The sequence below is a fragment of the Ciconia boyciana genome, chromosome 4, assembly GCF_034638445.1.
Source record: "Ciconia boyciana chromosome 4, ASM3463844v1, whole genome shotgun sequence".
Taxonomy (NCBI): Eukaryota; Metazoa; Chordata; class Aves; order Ciconiiformes; family Ciconiidae; genus Ciconia; species Ciconia boyciana.
The window spans coordinates 64,262,564-64,283,327 of NC_132937.1; the positions used below are offsets into that span (position 1 = coordinate 64,262,564).

At 34.6% G+C, this 20,764-nt stretch overlaps 1 protein-coding gene across 1 annotated transcript in view; it reads right to left on the reverse strand.

Annotated features, from left to right (window-relative positions):
• The window catches only part of CNTNAP4 (contactin associated protein family member 4), a 237,999-nt gene that overhangs the window by 38,746 nt on the left and 178,489 nt on the right, over positions 1 to 20,764 (reverse strand). The window contains exons 11-14 of the mRNA XM_072859037.1: positions 15,391 to 15,497; positions 12,605 to 12,724; positions 8,359 to 8,556; positions 2,283 to 2,439 (exon numbers count right to left, since the gene is read on the reverse strand). Coding sequence (XP_072715138.1) covers positions 2,283 to 2,439; positions 8,359 to 8,556; positions 12,605 to 12,724; positions 15,391 to 15,497 — 582 coding nt within the window. The remainder of the gene's footprint in view (positions 1 to 2,282; positions 2,440 to 8,358; positions 8,557 to 12,604; positions 12,725 to 15,390; positions 15,498 to 20,764) is intronic.

Below are 20,764 nucleotides of genomic sequence, written 5' to 3' on the forward strand. Positions count from 1 at the left end.
GTGTCTCTGGGAACGTGGCTGGGCTAGCAACCCCTTCTCTCAGTACACCGTGCACCGGGACTGAGACAACAGGAAGAGATTCCATCCTTGTGCTGAATGAAATTAGTGACTTTTTTCTCCCCTCCCCCCTCCCTTTACTAACATCACCATCTTTCGCCTGTATACCATTTCTGTTTATCTGCCTCGGAGCACAGTGCACACAAAGGTACATTTTTTTTAAGGAAACTTTTTTTCTTAAGTGAGGAATGCAAAACATTTTTTAAAAAAATGTTAATTTTTGATGAGGTGAGATATTGCAGATTTCTAATTTAGACCTGAAAAAAACCCTTAGAAACTAGCTTACCTCTTCTGCAGAGAGGATTTGCATTTTTGTAGATCTTTAGGAACAGATTTAAAAAAAAAATCTTTTTTATTTTAGACTTTGAGAGACTTAAAGATTTTGATTAGTCGAACAAGGAGTTTTAGAGCTAAATCTATGTCCAATCTATAAAATAAGATAGATTTCACTATGAAAAAAGAATATCAAAATCATATTTTCAAAACTGCACTGTGTGTAACTCTGGTTTTCTGTGCTCAGAAAGCATCTCAAACAAGCACAGCTTCTACCTGCTTTTTCCACCCTATGAACAGTATTGAGTCAACTGATTCAAACCAGTAGTCTCTAGGGATCCAAAGGTAACATTAAGCACAACTACCAAAGTAAGTGTAAACATAGCCTCCATAACATTGGAGTTACTGGGATAAGTCACCACTTAAAATGAAAATTAAAATGTCAAAAGTGGATACATACAGAAATATAAACCAGGATTCATTATATTTTCAATGTAATACGCTCATCAACATATGCAATTTACTCAGTGGTTATAGTGAAGACATGCATGTCATCCTCTATCTACTTTATTTACAAGTATGCTATCATTATAAATTAACCTATGTATGTGAGCATGGATTAAATGAATGACAAAACTGAGCAAGAATGTATTACACATACTAGCAACTACTCAAAATCCTGTCTCAAAATGCGTTCGTCTTTCAACACTTATTTTGCTGTTGGGAATCAAAAATTGTTTTTATTTTTGTACAGCACAAAAATAGGGAAATTCCTACTGTTCTGTGTATTTGTTTAATCTCTTTATTGGAATGAGCATAGCAGCTATCAGTCTGTGAGTTTTACTGCAGATGCAAATTCTTTTCCTACAGAAACACTTGAAACTTGTGAAGAATTGTTCTTTGACTAATCCTTTGTTGTATTTTCATTTCTGTATCTGCTGAGTTCCCTGCTCATGATAGGAGAATAAGCATTTTCCAAGCAAATTCAGTAGTTGTTCCTTTAAAGGAAGGGTGAATATTTAACTTGAGGAGAAAATAATGTATTACTGCATTTTGTATACATGAAGATGTTCCGAAGTACCTACCTTACATTTTTCTATTTTCAAAAAACAGACGTTGATACATTTATTAACGTGCATATATTAACTTACTCACTGAGTTGGATTTATATATGTTAAATGTGCTTTACAACTTTACAAGCTTAACAGTTTCTTCAACAGAAGAGATTTCATTTGGAAAGTCCCTGTCTGCTTTATAAAGTCCTATACTGCACTGGAGCTATTGTTGAGAAAGTTGTATCTGATCCTCTTAAGTGAAAAGTCAGGTTCAGATTTGACATTGGAACAGGAATTAATCTCTTACGTTACTTATTTGAATGGAATCATAAATAACATCAGATAATTTTAAGTACAAGTGGAAGATCTACATTTTAGAAATCCTTCCATCCCCTCAGAAGTGCTTTGCTTTGCTGATAGCAAGGGTGTCCAATTTTAATTATCTAAGTTGCAGATGACAAAAAAAGGGGGTGAAAGGTCTAAACTTAGAAGTGTAGTTTAAAATTATGCTAAAAATTAACTTACTTTTTTCCAGAACCTTTTATTTTAGCTTTAATTACTTTCAGTATTCTAAAACTAATAACTGAAGTTGTACTAAAGACCAGAGCTAACATCTTAATATATAATACGCAATATACTACAAAACTAGAAAGTATCTGTATAAAATTAAACCCTCCCCAGAATTCAAAGTGAAAGAATTAGCAATAACACTTATATACTTATATGTATATAGTTATAATCTTGTAAGAACATGTGTTCTATATCAAAGAAGCAGGTGACACTATGGTAATTTAAATTTACAACAGCCTTGGTGTTCTAAATGTGCTAAGGCCTGTATATTTTCTTTATTTACTTTCCAAGAAAAAGTATTGTGAATAAGCAACAGTAAAAAGTCACCATTCATCTCTGTCCGCATCACAGTTGCAGTAATGCTGGGAATCAATGCAGTTCCCCTCTAATCCACAAGCACATTTTTGTACAGCAGGCAAGGAACCTCCCCAGTAAGTCTGTGTTTCATTGGTTCTTCCAATCCACCAGCTCAGTGGCATCCCATCTAAAAGGTAGGTTAGAGAAAATCAGTTCCCAGTCTTGTCTCCTACTTCTCCCAGGTTTTCTCATCCAAACAAGTTTCCAAAAGGTTAAGCAGAGAAAAATCACACCTCAAATCTAAAAACTTTTAACAACTGAAAAAAAAAATTACTACCTTTACTTGGTAACTAATTATTCATTTTAATACTTCATTATCAGGTATTAAATGATTATCACAGGTTTTTGCTTGCATTACTGGAAAAGGAAACTCACAGTCCCTAGCTCAGCCAGCCATGATATTAGAATCATTTATCTTAGGCAGTTCATTCATATAATTCATTTTAAAATGGTCCATGAAAAAGGAGATACCATAGCCCTAAAAATCAAGGTAGTTTATATTCCCAAGTAAAGATCAATTTCAGATCATGGATCAGCAATAGAATGAGAAGAGTTACAGAAAAGCTATGCAGAAATGGTCTCATCCCGCTACCAAGACTACTACAGAGTACTACTACCCATATCTGTGGTGAACATTAAGCAGCTGAATAGTGGTGTTAATCAGAAATGCCCAAAGACAGCTGTTAGGTCACAGGCAGCAGATACAGAATTCATATACTCAGAGACAGCAGAAATCATGTTAATGGCGCTCACATAAGCAAGTTGATGTATCTGGTGAGCAGAAGTGAGGTTTCCCAGGACTATTACATCTCTGTGTGGTGCATCCAGTCAACATTGTTTGTAGCAAAATGATAAAACTGGATGTTTCCTTAATATTACAGTACTGCAGATTAAGCTTAAAGATGCTGCCAAGCAAGCACAGCAACAGAAAATATATACAGAACAGATAATAGCTAAAAGATATGAAGCATAAAGATAAACCATCTCAAATGAGAAGGAAGAAGGGTGATAGATGCAGTGCATGAAAGTCAAGGCATGCGAAGAAATCAAGTACTGTTAAATTATAGATTTTCTTAAAGATACACTTCTTTTTGCTGTTGTTGGAGCTCCAAGTTTTCAGCAGCAGGCCCCCACGAAGAAGCTGGAATTTATCCTAGTCTCAACTTTAGTTACAACTGCCACGGCTTATTAAACCTCACTGTTAGATAAGACCTCTGTTACACTGACAATCTCTCAGATTGTAAACATATGGACTGCATTCACTACCACACCACTGTCGGCCCAGCAGGCCAAAAAACAGTGCGAGCAGTTTCTGGAAAAGTCAAACTTGCATAATGGCATCAATGTCCAATATCAGTGTTTATGTTTGCAAGCCATCACAGGAGGAAGAAAACCTAGAGACGGTTTATAAATAATTTATCAGACAACACTTTAAAAAGTCTCTAACAACTAAGACTGTAAAAAGCTGAGTATTTCTGCTGTTTCAACAGCATGCCTTAGTCATGAGTCTTATTGTAGTCATGAATTAATATTCCCAGTCTTTCTCTAGGGACATTGGGGTATGTTTAAAAGCTGGTCTTAGTTATTTGTTCATACAGCAGGGTGAGGAGAGAGTATTTACTGAAATGCTGCAAGTTCATACTGATTAGCCCAGGTTGTTATCCCTGCTTTGGCAGAAAATATTGCCTAAGCAAAATAAAGCTATTAATTAAAATGGCTAGAGATTTCTTCATAATGATCACATAAATGTATTAGCAGGTGACTTCTTTAATGACGTTGTTTGCAAATGCTATCCAGGTTGACTGAATATAATATATTCTTAAAATACAGTCAGTTAAGAATTACTATGTGGACTGCTTGTTCCAAAAAATATTTCATGTGACCATCATCAAATTTTGTACTTGTCAGGCATAGCTAGTGGAGATTATAGATAGCAGAAGTGGGAGGGATTAAATTGTGCAGGCAATTTGATAATGTACCTATTTGCATTTCAAATTCTGGTATTTCATTGTGCTTGTAATAAATGAAACAGAACAAACTTATTTCAGTAAAATGTAATTTGAATTTTGTTTCAATGTCAGGTATGCTTCAGTTATTAGCTATGTGTGATTGCTTTTTGTTTGTTTTTTTGTAATTCTGACTATAAAATCATTCAAAGAAACATGCATGAAAATCAGCAAGCAAATACATAAAGGTGATCTTAAACAGGAAAACTTGGTGAAGTTGTTGAATAGATGAAATAACAACCAAGTCAGCAAGTCGAAAATTTCAAATTAGATCATTTTACCTTCCTAACCTTCCCTCAAATTTTTAAAGCATTTGTATTCCAACTGGAATTCTTATTTAGCTCTCTGAGCTCTTCTAAATAGGCTGAGCATCCTATAAAATTTAACTATAATTCACACTTATAATTGCAACGTCCTTACAAAAATTTCTAATGAAATTTCTAAATTTTATGGTACTATGTCACAGAGAGATACTAAAAGTTAGAATGCATACCTGCTGGAGCAAGCTGGAAACGTTATGTTTCACATAAAAATAGGTGATAAATATATTTCCAAAGCTCTCAAAAACATACAACTAGATTTTTCGGTAACAGTTTTAAATCTGAAATTACTGCTCTTCAGAGAGAACAAGTAATAACTTCTGTCTTCTCTTCATACTTTTCAATGGAAAGATATATCTTGAAAAAAAAGACATGAAATTCTTGAAAAAAAATTTGAAAAAAAAGACATGCTTATCCAGGCATTGCAAGTTTTGCTTAACAGTAGATGGCTTGACTGCTTCTAAGACTGTACAGATGTCTTTGAGAAAGCAGTAGTGATGTGGCTAATTCTGTAAATAGCTCTGAATTACAGTGCTGTGCTGAGCTAGATATCTGGTCTACACAATTTGAAGGTGATCCAGTCAGCTCTTCTTTAGCTACAGCCACTACAGAGATCACTGTGTAAATATAACCCTAATCTCCCACCACTTATCAAACATGTTGGATGCCTATATGCACCAAGACTTTGGAAGGAGTGGCTGGTGCTCCAGAGGGTCATGCTGCTATCCAGAGGGACTATGACAGGCTGAAGATAATGGACTGATAGGAACCTCATGAAGTTCAACAAGGGAACTGCAAAGACCTGCGCCTGGGGAAGAACAGCCACAGGCAGCAATGTATGCTGGGGGCCACCCAGCTGGAAAGCAGTTTGGCAGAAGAGGGCCTGGGGGTCCTGGCAGACACAGGGTTGAACATGAGCCAGTAATATGCCCTTCCTGCGAAGAAGGCTACTGTTATCCTGGGCTGCATTAGGAGGTTGAGGTGTTGCCAGCAGATTGAGGGAGGTGATCCTTCCCCTCCATTCAGCACAGATGAGACCACACCTGGAGAATTGTGTCCAGTTCTGGGCTCCCCATTACAAAAGGAAGATATAAATACTGGAGAGAGTCCAATGAAGGGCCACAGAGATGATTAAGGGACTGAAGCATCTCTCCTATGAGGAAAGGCTGGGAGAGCAGGAACTGTTTAGCCTGGAAAACAGAAGGTTCAGGGGGGATCTTGTATGTCAATGTATATAAATACCTGAAGGGAAGGTCTAAAGATGACTGAGACAGGTTCTTTCCAGTGGTGCCCAGTGACAGGACAAGAGGCAGTGGGCACAAACTGATACATAGGATATTATTCCTGAACATCAGGAAACAGTTTTTCACTGTGAAAGTGACTGAGCACTGGCACAGGTTGCCCAGAGAGACTGTGGAGTCTCCATTCTTGGAGATATTCAAAAGCCATCTGGACATGGTCCTGGGCAACTGACTCTAGGTGGCTCTGCTTGAGCAGGGATGTTGGACCAGATGACCTCTAGACGTCCCTTCCAACCTCAGCCACTTGGTGATTTATGATTCTGTGATTCTAAGACTGTGCAAACTCATACTGTTTGCTGCTGGTGTGGTTCAGATGCTGAAAACAACATCTATTTCTGTGGATACTCCAGGCGCACTGATTACTGAGTTCCCTGAAAAAAAGTACCAGCACATGTATTTTGAAAAAACCACACTTTTTTCCTTCTCCTTGTAGGTGAGACCTAGCCCTTCAAAAGCACAGAGCAGTCTATATCCACAAAGGGGCATCTGCTTCTTCTCCCAGGAACTTTATCTGTTTTTACTGTTACTGTGACTGAATGGGTCAAAGAAGATCTGTCCTTATTAAGTTATCCACCATGGTCACTACCTTTAAACTAAAAAAGGGCAGATCTAAATCTTGGAATGTAGAAATCTGAATTTTATTTTAAGGAAGGGATGTAATTAAGAATGCTAGAAAAGATAAGGCAAAGTTAATACATCCTCTAAACAATTATAAAAATGCGTCTCTCACTGCTTTCAAACAGAGAGGGAAACAAACCCTAACTCTCTTTAATAAGTGTTGTTATTTCATCCCTATATCACAAAACTCAGTGTTGCCTTTCTTAAGTGGCCTCACTGCAGAAGCCAAGACTGACCACCACTAGATCCTAGCTTTCTCTTACCTCAGAGCTCTCTCTTTCAGAACAGACTAAAGTCCACTCTTCAGAGGAATGGCAAGTTGCATTTGGTACAGTCTGTAGTAGTGTTTAAACAAAGAATGATTTTGGAAAATCTCTGGAACTCACAAGTAACTTCCCATGCCTGTTTACTCCTAGCATTCAAAACTCTAAATTTTAGATGGCTTAGCACAATTGACTTATTGCATTCTTTTAGCTTTCTAGAAAAACTTGTATTTCTGTGCAACCTTATTGGATCACACACACACACACAAAAACGTAGAAAGTCCTGCTTGCCTGTGTCTTTCCCTCTCTTCTTCTCTGACCTAAATTTTTTCATGGTTCCCAGCTTGATCACTCTGCTGAAACTGGTGACTTGAGAAAGTGGGGTTTACTGTTGGTTTTTTGGTTTTCACTTAGTCTATGTGAAAGTTAATGGCCAAAAGATATGAAACACCTAGACGGCACAGTCTTGAAACCCTCTGCTTGGTGTAAACCAGGCTTTTGAACAGCTAACCATAACTTTAATTTGGAGTCCATAGGTAAAAGGGAGGCTCAGTGGGACATCTGAAGCAGTAGGTTCATCTTTTATGCTGTGGAGGTGTTTTCGAGAAGATATTCTGCCAAGAGTGAATTCTAGTCTAAGAAGTCCAGCGATGTCTATGACATAATTAAGGAGAAAGAATATGTAAGGAAAAAGTTTAGAGACAAAACAAGAAACTGTTACACTCAGAGGCCTGCTCTCTGCTTAGTAGGAAAGAATGTCAAGAAATCAGTTTGAGCAGTTTCAGAGTTCCTGGTGGACAAGTTAAACAATTTCACTTAGCGTTTCAAAAGACAGTAAACAATGAGAATTTCACTTCCATGTTATTTGGAGTACTTAGAATGAATTTTCATGGTAAAGTCTATTAACAGAAGCTCTGTGTCAGTGAGACTTATGATTTAAGTAGACTACATAACTTCATTTTTCTTTAAGTATATCAGAGGATCTCCATCCATTTTTCTCTTAAAACAATTATACTTTTGTCAATAATCCACATTTTAACTATTGCTTTTTTTTGTGAATGCTTATATTGGACATTGGAAATTTAATGTTATCGATGCTTTTTTGTCGAGCACTCACAATATGCACATTGTGTTCAAAAACATTCAGCGATAAATTTCTGTTGATACCTATACACTAATTTGTGTTCTTTTAAGGAGATATTTCCTCAGTAATTCCTTCATTAAAATTTAAAAATCCCTGGAAGGCAGAACAACAGGAGCTTGCTTAATAATAGTCTCTGTTAATTTAAAAGACTTATGAGAGAAATTAACTTTGAGACCACTTAATTCTGTGAACGAAGATCATTATAAACTGACATTTCTGTTTTTCTGGTTCAAATATCTCTTGGCAACTTACACGAATCTGAGTACTAGATATTTGAACTAGTTCAAACTCCACAGTAGCAAAATACCATAACCTTGATAGAACTAAATACCTTTAGTAGGCAGTAAAATAAAATGCACTATGCAACATAATAAGATTTGTCTGCTTTACTTACCTGGCTTATCTAAAAGCCTTGACTTTTTGCAGTGGTAAGCAAGCTCCTGTTCACAGTGCTCTGCATGGTTAATTGTAGCCTGAAGTTGGTCTAAGCTGGCGGAGTACTTGAAAAACACAGTGTGGGGATTCTCTCGATTAGCACTTTTGACTCTGGTTAGGTTGGTGTTGTTATGCTGTATAATTGTCCACGTTGTATCTTTCAAAACACATGTGAAAAGTAATAAAGAATGAGAAGTAGCTGCATAAGTTGGTAATGGAAAGGGAATTTATGATGAAATCAACCAGACTTTAAGGTGACTTCTTTGATCACAAAAAGCGCTTTTGAACATATGAAACAGAGACATAAACCGCTAAGCAAAAATAAAAACAATTAATCATTATTTCTAAGTAGATTATTGTACCATGACTCTAACAAGTATTCAGCTTGTTATGATTATTGAATAAGGAAACAGTAAGTGATGACACCCAAATAATTGTCTCTGAAATAAGGTATAGTTTACTTGGTAAATTGCAATTAAAAAATAGAAAGAAATAATACTTACTATTGTTACTTTTCCCAGGCTTAAATTGTTTATAAAATAACACTAAATTCTATCCTAGATTCTAGCTACATTACATATATCATTATAATTTGAATTAATTTATTCTGTGGGTGAAAATGGCCTACAACATTTTTCTATTATACAAAAAAGCAAAAGTAGCTTGCAAATACTGTATTTACTATAAAACTCAGATTACACGAAGGTGAGTTATTCTAGCTATCTAAAATCAAACAGTAGTCATTATGTGAAGTACTATTCAAAACCTGTATTTAGTCAAGGACTAAGAATCACAGCTTCCAAAGTTCAATAGAAAGTTGCTTCCAAACATCTGGTGTAATATTAATTTATGGCAACCACCATGGTATGCCCGCTTGACTCAGTACTGTAACATGAAGTACTAGAACTGAGAGCTGAGTTTTGCTAAAAAACACATACTGCTTTTAAGTTGACTTTTAGCTCAGATACTGATGGGTAAGGCAGGTACGTACTTCATTGCATTTTATAGACAGGCCTTATGATTCATGTAAACTTGGGGCATTCAAAATATTGCCAAAATATTTATTCCAGAAACAATTGGACTGCGTCTGCAAGATTTTTTTTTCCATGAATCACTAGTAAATATTCAGTACTCCAAACATTATTTCTAGAAAAATATATTCCGAAGTAATACTCTTGTAATGAGAGACCAGAAAGAGCTTGCATATATATATATATACCTGTAATTCAGCTGGTTGAATAATAACCGATATATTGCATGTTTATAAAACGTATATGCTAAGATGTGCAGTCTGCTGTGAAACAGACTTGCTCCAACTTGAAGCCATGCTGCTTACACTAAGCAACAAAGCAGTTCAATAGCTTTCCAGTTATATTGATACTTCACAAATATTCTTTCATTAAAAGTCTTCTTTTAACGTCCTACAGCAATTATGGAAAGCATTTTTAATTGTAAGAACTTACTGCAATGCAAAACCACACAGATCAAGAACTAAAACTGATGTTACAATACTTACATGAACGCATGACTTTAAAAGCTACTAGAGGCCATAGGCTGAGTACTATGTATTTACTCTGAGACTAGAAAAATAATTTTCCTGTACATTGAGACACAGGAAGGATAAAACTGTCTGGCACCATAGCACATGAATGCATTGGTCACTCTGTCCTATAGTTTGCATACAAGGAAATGTAACATCAGACACTCTGCTTGGGAGTACAGAGATTACTCCTTCCATTTTCTTCAAAATATAAATTGCCCTAAATATTGGTGGCTGATAAAGACTCATGTGATTCTGCTGTTTTGTACTTTCGCCAAGCCTGCTCACCTATGAATAGGGAAGCACTGAGCTTATTTTGTTTCAGCTTCCACTTGCAAAGCCTGTAACAGTCTGACCCCCATGACTAAAATCCACTTCAAGGTAGGAGCCTTTAACAAGCTTCTGGTTAAAGCCGGTCTGCATCAATGAAGTCTAGTTTAGATTCATGTTCAGTGCATTCTTGTATCTTAATGGCCAATATAATCTGAGTATATATGAGAAGGATTATTTTTTCTAACTTGTAGTATTGATGATAATATTTCTGACATTCTAATAGTAATATTTCTAGCTCTTTAACGGAGTTGTATTTTATTTCATTAGCTTCCTACAGGCCACATATGGCTGACATTATAAGATATTTATAGAGAAGAAAGAATTCATGGTCACTTAAAGGACAAGTATTCATCAGAAAACCTAAAGGAAATATCAAGGTGAGATGCCTATTCAAAAAATATTCTATTAAAAGGAGTCTATTTATGCAAGTTTTTTATCATTGCTTACCAGGTTTTGGTCAAATTACAAAATTTTATTAAATACATGTTCGTGGTGTCAAAAAGCAGATGGCTGAAAATATAGCAGACTTAGATTTCTTTTTGTACATGAACATATACACAGACACAAATATGTCTAAAGGCTATTCCGAACATAAAAATTAAGACAAGAAGCTCAGCTCTCAGGCTCATTGTCACAATCCCAAATTTACAAAGAAGAAGAAAAGCAGGTCACTGCAAAGTTTGGTCATCTTAACTGACAGTGTGGACTGTAGGTTTTTCATTCTGAAACTGACTTCCAAGAATAAAACCAGGGAAAGGCACCTCCCTCCCAGCTGCCTGAAAATAGAGCCCCATGAATGTCAAAGACAAGGCAGTGCTGTAAGAAATGCGGGCATCTGCCTTCCCTGCCTCTGGTGGGAAAAGGGAATACCAGCCATGAGGAAACTGGGAACAAAACAAATATAGAAGATTCATCCTGTCAGGCTGCATCTCGAGATGAAGAACTGATCAATGAGGTTTGCTTAATGTGGTGAATAAGGAGTGACTGAGGAAAACAGTAACAGCTGTTCATGGACACACAAGGATAAATCAGACACTACACTGTACCTTGGAGGGTTATACCCACTTAAAAAACTTGTCATCTTTCTGCCATGATTCTTTGGTCTCTTTTACTCTCATAGGACAGCAGAATATTTCTTTTTAAGGGCCTGTGCCAATCTGAAGTGTGCCCACCATGAGCTAGCACAGTTCACCGCAGAAGTCAAAGTCAGGAGATGACATGGTGAGACTAGTTAAATTGCACAGACTCATTGAAATAATGAGAATTCTATTATTTCAACATGTATAATAAGTATTCTTTAGATTGCTGTGAAAATCAACCAATGCCACTGGCAGACAGAGTCCTGTCAGTTTCTCAAGAAATAGACGTGACCACAAATTGTTTACAAATTAACATGAAAAGCTTATGATAAGGTTTCTAAGTCAAGTTCTCAACACTTAGGACACACCTAAACCAAATTCAACTATAGCTTATTCATGTAGTCTTTTAAACAGTTACAACTGTGTAAAATTATATTTTTGTCACATAAAACAATAAAGTGTTTCTAGCACTTTGGCTGGAAAGCAATTCAAATAAATACAGATTAAGTAAAAAGAAAAGGAAACAGCCACAAACAAAACAACAATAAATTGCAAAAAGCCATTTAAATGTAAGCTTCATTGAAAGGACATACAGTAATAGGCATACATAGACAACACCAACTGGTTTGTTAAAAAGCAAACTGACAACAAACTCTGATATCTAAAACTTCTAGTGATATAAATGGTCAGATTCAAAGAACTGAGTGCAGAAGAGGAGGCAGGGTGCCTGAAAGTGAGGCTGCGAGAGTCCCACTGGTTGTATTTGCATTCTCCAATAGATCTACTTGCAGTTTGAAAAATGAAGCTTAATGTCTGTATTCCTCATAACAAAGGCCAGTTCTGAATTACAATTTTTCAGAAGGCTACTGGGAAAAATCAGTAATTTTCTCATAAAACATAACTTATTTCTCATTTCCTTGAATGTCCTCAAGAGGCTGTAACTTCAATGAAAACAAAGCTGCTCCCCAAAAATGAACGAGTATGACATTGTCTCCATACGCAACACATGTCCCATTTATGCAAAGCACAACAGGAATGCAGTGTTAGCTTCACAGCCTGAATCCTGTTATTATTCTAATTTCTCTGCCTAATTCTTTGCCCAGTATTCTGAGCTAAGGAGTCACCTTCATTTTGCTGTGCATGTATACATTAAACTTACAAGCTACAGAGGCTTCTTACTTGATAACTCATGTTTCAATCTAATGAGCATGCATACAGACCCAGCTGTGAGTTAAGGAAGTTTATCACCTCACCTGTCATATTACAGTATACAAGAAACGGTCCCAAGGGGCCACTTCCATCTGAATCAATATTGTAAAAGCCTGAAGTGTTCCCTCTGTGCTTATAGGCTTCACATGATTGCTCATAGATGGCTGTAAAAGAACACATTCCATCACAAATGTAATATCATAATTTTACATTTTATTCAGGGAATTTTAAAAAAAAGTGTGTGGTAATTGTCAATGGGGAAAAGGAGTTGTGTGTGTTCACTGCTAAATAATACAGAAGAAATCTTATAATCAAAACTATACTTTTGTTTGAATTTGGAAAGTGCATTTGGTTTTATTTACTGGGGAGATCACAAGGAGCATTTTCAAGCATTTTCTTCCATATTTCAAGCTGGAAACTTCAGGGAGGAAACGCTGAAATGTGAGTGAGTAAATGGTTGTAAAAACTGCCAAGTAATGTGAATGCCAAAGGTATTAGTTAGACCCTGGTAATCAGATTTTGAGGAAACAAACACTAGCTACCTCAACCAAATCAGATTTTTGTTGTTGTTGTTACTACGTATAACAGAAGGTAGGCAGTGTTTCTAGGTGTTCTGATTGTCTCCTGGCATTTTTTGGCTTTCACATTTCTTATTCTCTTCCCTTTTAAAATAGAAGGGCAAATGAATTGTTGGAGACTGCAGTAAAAGAACTAAATAAGCAAAGACAAAATGACAGCTCCTTGGTCCCATGTCACATATACTTTATATCAGTCAAGGCCTAAAGAAAAGTCTGTGTTGACTTCTTTTTGATCAAAAACCTGAGAAAAAGGACTTATGAGTCTACCTCTGTACTTAAACAGACAGGAACTACTGATGATAATGCCATAGCTAGACCACGTTAGCCTAACTTCTCCTTTAACCATTATATCACTATTGAGCAGTTATACTGTTCTGATCTTCCTTTTCAAATTTAGACTGTGTGTTCTTTCAGTTATTATCAAAACTTGAAAACAGTCTGCCAAAAAGAAAGAGCCATTAGATTCAGGAAAAAAAAGGCATGACTGCTATACAAATAAAAACATAACTCCAGAATAATTATTAACAGTCTAGAAGATTTTGATCTATATAAATCCCGTTTATTTAAATTAAAAAAAAAAAAAAGCTATAAAGTACTAGTACAATAATCCAAAAGAAGTGTGTTTTTTTAAAAATAAGCTAGTTTTTGGAACAGAGTGTGATCTCTCTTTTTTGCCTGATGGTTACTGGCATTATATGGCAACACCTATCAAAAAGATAAACAATTCATTCAGATTACTTACTCTATGAAATATTCAGAATGCACAATTTATGTAATTTTCAAATGGAATTTTATGGTTCCTTACAGTAAATATTCTTTTTTAAATGTATACATCACAAAAGAGATTAAATTATTCAGTAATTGTGTTATGAACATGGTAGTTTGTGTATTAACATTTTGAGATCAGTAACTTGTTTTTAGGTTTATAACAAAAAAGAATGTTTCTTTGAGAATTCAAGGGGCATTTTTTTCTTTTGAAATTACAGAGAAGTATGATAACATGGCCAAAAATTATCCTAGGTTCTTGATTTGAAATCACTATTAAAATCACTAAAATAAAGTACTAAGAGTCTTCCATTTTATATCCATAGATACAGCATTTTATTAATCATTAAAAAAATCCCAGAAGGCTTTTATATATATTTTTGTCAATGAATAAGAATTCAATAACTCTTATCATATTATTACATTTCTCACAGAGTCCTAATCATTAGGAAACCTTTGTCTCCATCTGTCCTCATAGACATGATCAGTTGATTCAACATATGATTTTTCAAATTATAATGAAACCAATTAACTTCGTCTTCACTTTGGGTTTGTCATAGATTTATATGATTCACTGTGGTATTCAAAAGCATCTGTACTATTGGCTTGCTTTCTTTGTTACACAAATTTTCTTAAAATTGCTATTTATGTCACTGTGTTCTTTACAATTAAGGCATTACAGGAAAAGTAATCACTGTTGTTGACTCTGTACAAGCGAGATTTAATAGGCGGTTTTCTAAAATCAGTGATTTCTCAAAAAATCCCATGTGTGTAGACATACATTCTTTTCATAAAATCTGCCAACAAAGATTGTATAGATTTTATAAGGACAATTTATAAGGACAGAATTATTTATCTGATCATTAGGGCAGTCTTTGGAATTTTTAAAAATTATTTATAAAGTTACATAAGGACTTCAAGTTACAAGAAGCACCTAATGAAGGCCAGAGTAATGATTTATTCTGCTTCCCAGAACATGCTTAAAGCAGTAAAAATGTAGAGCATCTCCTGGGAAATTAGTTGTTACTTTTAATTAGTTTTTTTTAATTTCTCCTAATCTACTCCCTGATTCAGTAAACAACATAAACACATGTTTAGGGCTTAGCATGTGATTACCTTTGCACATGAATGTAGTCCCATTGTCTCAGAAAAAATTAATATTAATGGTTGTGATAAATAAAGATGACTTAAACACATTTCTAAATTATTTGCTGATTCAGAAAGTGGAATTATATGGATGGAAGAAGTTATTACTATCTCGTGTAAATTATGAAAAATATGAAACAGAAACAGATAAACATTAGAACTTTCAATGAGTTTCTGCTGCTACAGTTTTTGAATTCTCAAGGCCTTTCCTTGATCCAACTCATGAGTATTTACATGACTGAAAAATCTTCTAATATGAATGATAAATACAAATGTATATTTTTGTGGTGAAAAAATTCAATCAGAAATAAAAGCATAGTCAGAAAACATCTTAGACTTACGATAGTGGCAAGTAGCTCCCTTGTAACCAGTATTGGCACAGTTGCAGTAGAAGCTGTTCCAGGACTGTGAGCATTCACCACCATGTTCACAGTAATTAGGCAAACACCTAAAATGAAAAACAAAGAGCATTTTCACTCTCTTTTCTGTTCATTTACATGTCACTTGTACTTATCAAGGGATGCAAAATCACGGAATGGAAGTATAATAACATGAAGGAAGTCTTCAAGCTCATTGGGGAAGAAGTCAATACAATTACTAGAAAGTTAAGAGGATTTCCCTTCATCTTCCCCACTATTCCTATTGCCTATAATAAATACATTAATTATGCAATAAGTCTGTGAGAACAGAAATAAAGCGTAAGATGAATAATTGTTACTTATTACCATCCAACTATCTGCAATTCAATACAGATTGATAGATCAATGAAAGATTTACATGCTGATAATTCACTGGCAAGTTTTGCAACTGATAGGATTTCTTCAACAAGATGTGTCACAACAAAGCAGCATCACAACAGATTTCTTTCTATTCTTCTAAAAATAACATAATTTTTTTTTTTAAATCACTTAGCAAATAAAACTGACCATAGTACCTGAGAGCTATTTCTTATTCTAAAATCATCATTACTTCCTAGTCTAGAAAGAGTAAAATATTCAGTATGTCAGTTCCATCACAAGAGGTAACTACCAGTAAAGCCAGTTTTCATTTTGGTGATATTAGCAGAAACCTGAAGAATTTTGGTGGCTTTCTTCTGGATTTACAACGGTTGACTGCAAAGAAAATTTGCCTATAACTGCTTAATGGTTAAGACTGCAGCACTATACCTAAGTGTGAAAAATTGCATGAGATGAAAAAAAGAAATTTTATCTTTTTTATAAACACAACTGACAATATATTGAAATATGGTGGCACACTTTTAACCAATTATTTACTAGCTTTTCACCTTACAAATTAGTTAACATTCTAATTGCAGTGAGCCTATGTGTATGTGTATGCGTATGTGATACAGCTCAGAAAGTATAAAAAGGCTTTATTGCTGACATTAACAACAGAACAAAGAAAACAGGCCCACTAATATTCACAGGGTCTTAAAATACCTTTTAATTCATTCAAGAAATCTTAGGAGGGTATTAAATCAGGATTGTAGAAAGTCCAGCAGTTCACACATCTGCCCTATGAATAATTCAGGGACTTTGTACATTCACTCCTTCTGACTCTCAAAGAATTTTATCTTCCTTTCATGTTTACAAACAAAGATAAGCAGAGGTTTTCATAGAAGGGAAAAAAAAATAGCAGGTAAAGTGTAGGTAAAGTAAGTAAAGTGATATAGGTCACCTATTTTCAAGGAAATAAGTGACATTTTTGCCAGTGAAAGAGCTGATCTGGTATCTATTGTCTCACTCACAGCATGTATTTCTAAGACAAGTCTGTAGATGATATATGTCTCAATGAGCCTTGGTCTGGAACATAAAAATGAACTTTAGGCACCAGGCTTACCATTACTGTGATATTACATACTTTGAAGGAATTTATAAATGTACATAGTAATAATTCTTAGGATAAATACTTAATTTTGCTCTCTACAGGTATGACTAGTCATCAGTTATTATAAATACACATGTCCTCTAACATAACTGGCATTCAGGACTTTCAATGCATCCTCTGACAGCTGCTCTGCTTGCATGTATTTCAGTCATAGTTCTTCTTGTCTTACTCCTTTTTGATAAAGACATAATTATCCCCAAATTGCAAGTGATTTACATGGTCTTTACTTCTATTGACTCCCTGTCCATATTAATTAATCTTCCAATAGTGTTCACAAGATTAAAAGCTTAGATTAAATTGATGACTCTTGAACCAACTTTAAGAGAAATGAAAATAATTTAGAGTACAATTTAAATCTTTTAACATTAAATTTTACATCTTCCCTCTGTTTCAGAATGTATAACAGAAAGTAGCCACTAGCTACATTAAAGTGAAGCTATAATTACATTATATGTTGCAACCCTACCTAAAGCAAGATTTAGAACAGTGCTTTCTCTGAGGAAACTAATCTTCTTACAAAAATATTTCTAATATTAGAAAAAGTATTTCTAATACTTTATCTGTCAAAAGGTAATTTTGGGATTCATCACCATGTATGCTTAAACCAGAAAAAAATGAGCTGATTAAGCATTCACTACGTATTACTTGATAATATGCTTTTAAGTGTATGACATCTGAAAATGATATATGATTTAAAACTAAGGCAGCAGGCTAATAAAAATAATGAGCTAATATTCAAAGGAGAACACTGATCCAGAACATGAATATACTTTTGATAAAGAAGGAAAAAATAAGAACTTCATATGTCAATTATCTGCTAAATACATTTTTTGTGCACTGTCTGCTTATCATGGTTCCTAACTATAGCTAAAAGATATTTTGAAAAGAATAAGTAATTGCTGCAATTTTCATTATTTTTCTTTCTTCAGCTTTCAATTTAAAAAAAAAAAAAAAAAAAAAGAGAAAAATATTTGAAAACTACCCCAATGCCAGTGTCTTTTTTTTTTTAACATATAAACCCATTTATTCTGGTTTTTGTACAACACACTCCTGCCAGGACACCCAAGGCAATGACTCCTGGTAGGCAATCATATGTTTCTGTGTAGCGCGTGATGTAATTATGATAGATTAATCTGGTAATCTCTCCTCAGAGACTAGATGTGCTAATTTTTTAAGGCATTTAGAATGACACTGTGTCCTTTAAAGTTATTCTGTCAATGGTTTAAGTGTAATTAGTAGTTATTAAACCAATATATATTGATAAAGGAGCTGAGAGAAAAGATATTAAGGAGAAATATATGAAGAGAATTATTTGCATGCCCAAGAAGTATAGGAGCAATGGAACAAAATAAAGATATTATGCAGTGAAAAGGCTAAATGAAGGAGCATGGGAAGAGCAATGACTAGAAAAAGTAATAATCATTTAAGCATAGGAGGAGGAATTAGAAAGTTTATGGAACTGAGAAAATAGAAAATAGGAAAATGGTAGGGAATTTTTTTGTTTAAAAAGAAGAACAGATTAATAAATTATATCCCAATGAATAAATGAATGATTAACCAACCATCTGTCAATGAGGACTGTAAATCTGATAACGTGAAGAATACTCTCTATATGTTAAATGTGTATATGTATGTATGAGATAAAGAATGGACTCAATAGAATTATTTTCAGTTTATTTACTGTTGCATATATATTCAGATCACTATGCAAACAGTAATTTTTATTTGTGTTCTTGCACTTTAAATGTGTAAAACTGTTACATTTAGTTGTTCATTGTTTCTACTACAAAAGCCATCAATAACTCCAGAACTAGGGTCATGCTTTACTATTTGGAATTGGAGATGCAAAGACTCCCACAAAGACTCCAAGACAAAAAAGTGGTTTGTTTGCCCTCGGCTGTAGGGGACATATCTATCATCAGGAGTACAGCAGCAAAAATGCTGATTACTTTAGCTTAGGGCAACCAAAGACATGCGGAAATCATTGTAGGAAGAAAATATTTTCTCTCAAATGATATGGTGCACAAGATGACACAAGCTACCTATTAGAAATTGTTTAATACATGTAAGCAATTTTAATGTTGGCAAAGAATAATGTATCTTATCAACTGGGATTTATGGTAAGATGTAGAATTAGTTTGATAAAGTTTGTTCTAGATGATGAGCTGTAGATATCAAATGGAATGAGACTGTGTGAGGAAACTGGAAAGAAACAGTCCCTGGAGCAAGCTAGCACAAGACCAGGAAGGTTTTTTAAAAACAATCTATTTTGAAATAAAAGATAATGAGTGTAATGAAATTGATGAAAATGGGTGGATTAAATTTCTATTTTGATAAGTTAGGAAGACATATAGTAAACATGCTGAGAGCTGAAAACTAAACCTGGCAGAGCTAGTGCAAGAAAGGTGCAATTGTCAAGATATAAGAAGACGCAAATTAACAGTAGTAAATTTTAGAGAAAACAAAACCAACCAAACAAAAAACTCCCATAAAGGCTTTTTTTTCTTTGGTATCATTGATCATGGGAAACCACACATAATTTTGATGAATTACAAGAGTAACATAAACTCAAAAAGAAAGAGTTAATATAGTGTCAGAAAGTAATAAAAACACTTTGAAAAAGACCGTAGCTGGGAACTTTAAGTGGCTTACTGTTACTTTTAGTATTCCATACCAAAAAAAACCAGATGGCAGTGGTACCAACATAAATAAGCATGGTAACTATCTTCATATGCTATAAAAATTCAGCAAGATAAAAATATGAGGAAAGGGTATATATAAATCTAACCCCTTTGATGTACTGCTTAAAAATAACAAAAAAGCAATCAAAAGGGTAGGGTGTGGTTCTGAATAAACTGAACTTGCACTGAATAAGAGATAAATGTTATGACATTTGGAATAATGCTCAATTTCTATATACTGAGATTCACAGAGTGACTTTATACATATTTATACACACAAACTTCTTTTTAAAAACCCACATATACACACTTACATACTATGGCCATTTAAAAGCTGAAAGGAATTGGAATCACTACATGTAAAAATGTACCACCTTCCTTTAAAAATTTAGGTAAAACTTCTCTGCATTCATGGAGGAAGAGATGGTTCCTAAACCACAGCTCTGAGACAAGCATTTTAAGAGGTCCCCAGTTACACTGTACTTTGAAAAATCCATGGTAAATCAGAGACAGACATTGGCATCAGTTATATTATGAGCCAATTTGGTGATGTTTCCACTCATAATCCTACTTAGATCTCCTTTAAGTGTTTGACTAAAGAATACGCAGATCCTCACATTACGTTTTTTTCACCTGTTTCTGTTCCTGATTCTGTCTCTTTACTACGAGCAAAAAAACCAAGCAGTGTAATGGAAGTAGAGTAAGTTTCGTTCTAGAGTTGAAAAAACAAGAGTGATACAGTGCTTTAGAAGCTGGACAGAAGTGTCATGAGGTCTGTCAGAGAGGAAAGGAAGGAGACAGTGAAAGATGTTTGAAAAGTGAGAAAATTACTCAAAAGGAGTAGGGTGCGAGAAAGCTAAAAAGAAACATAAATGCATGCTGCATATCAAATACAAATCCCTAACAAGTTATATGGCAAAGTTTTGACAGGCCAAACTGTTTTGTCATGTGTGTATGACACTTACTGCCTACTGCAAAGTCAGGATTAACTCAGTAAGGGATAAATAAGCACAAAGGATGATACATATACAACTGTATATGTTCTTAAAACATGAGAGATGTAGAAAGATTAGTGAGAATACACATTACAACCTAATTGAAAGGATTAAATTGTAGGCAGATTTTTTAGCCTCATTTTGGAGGTTTC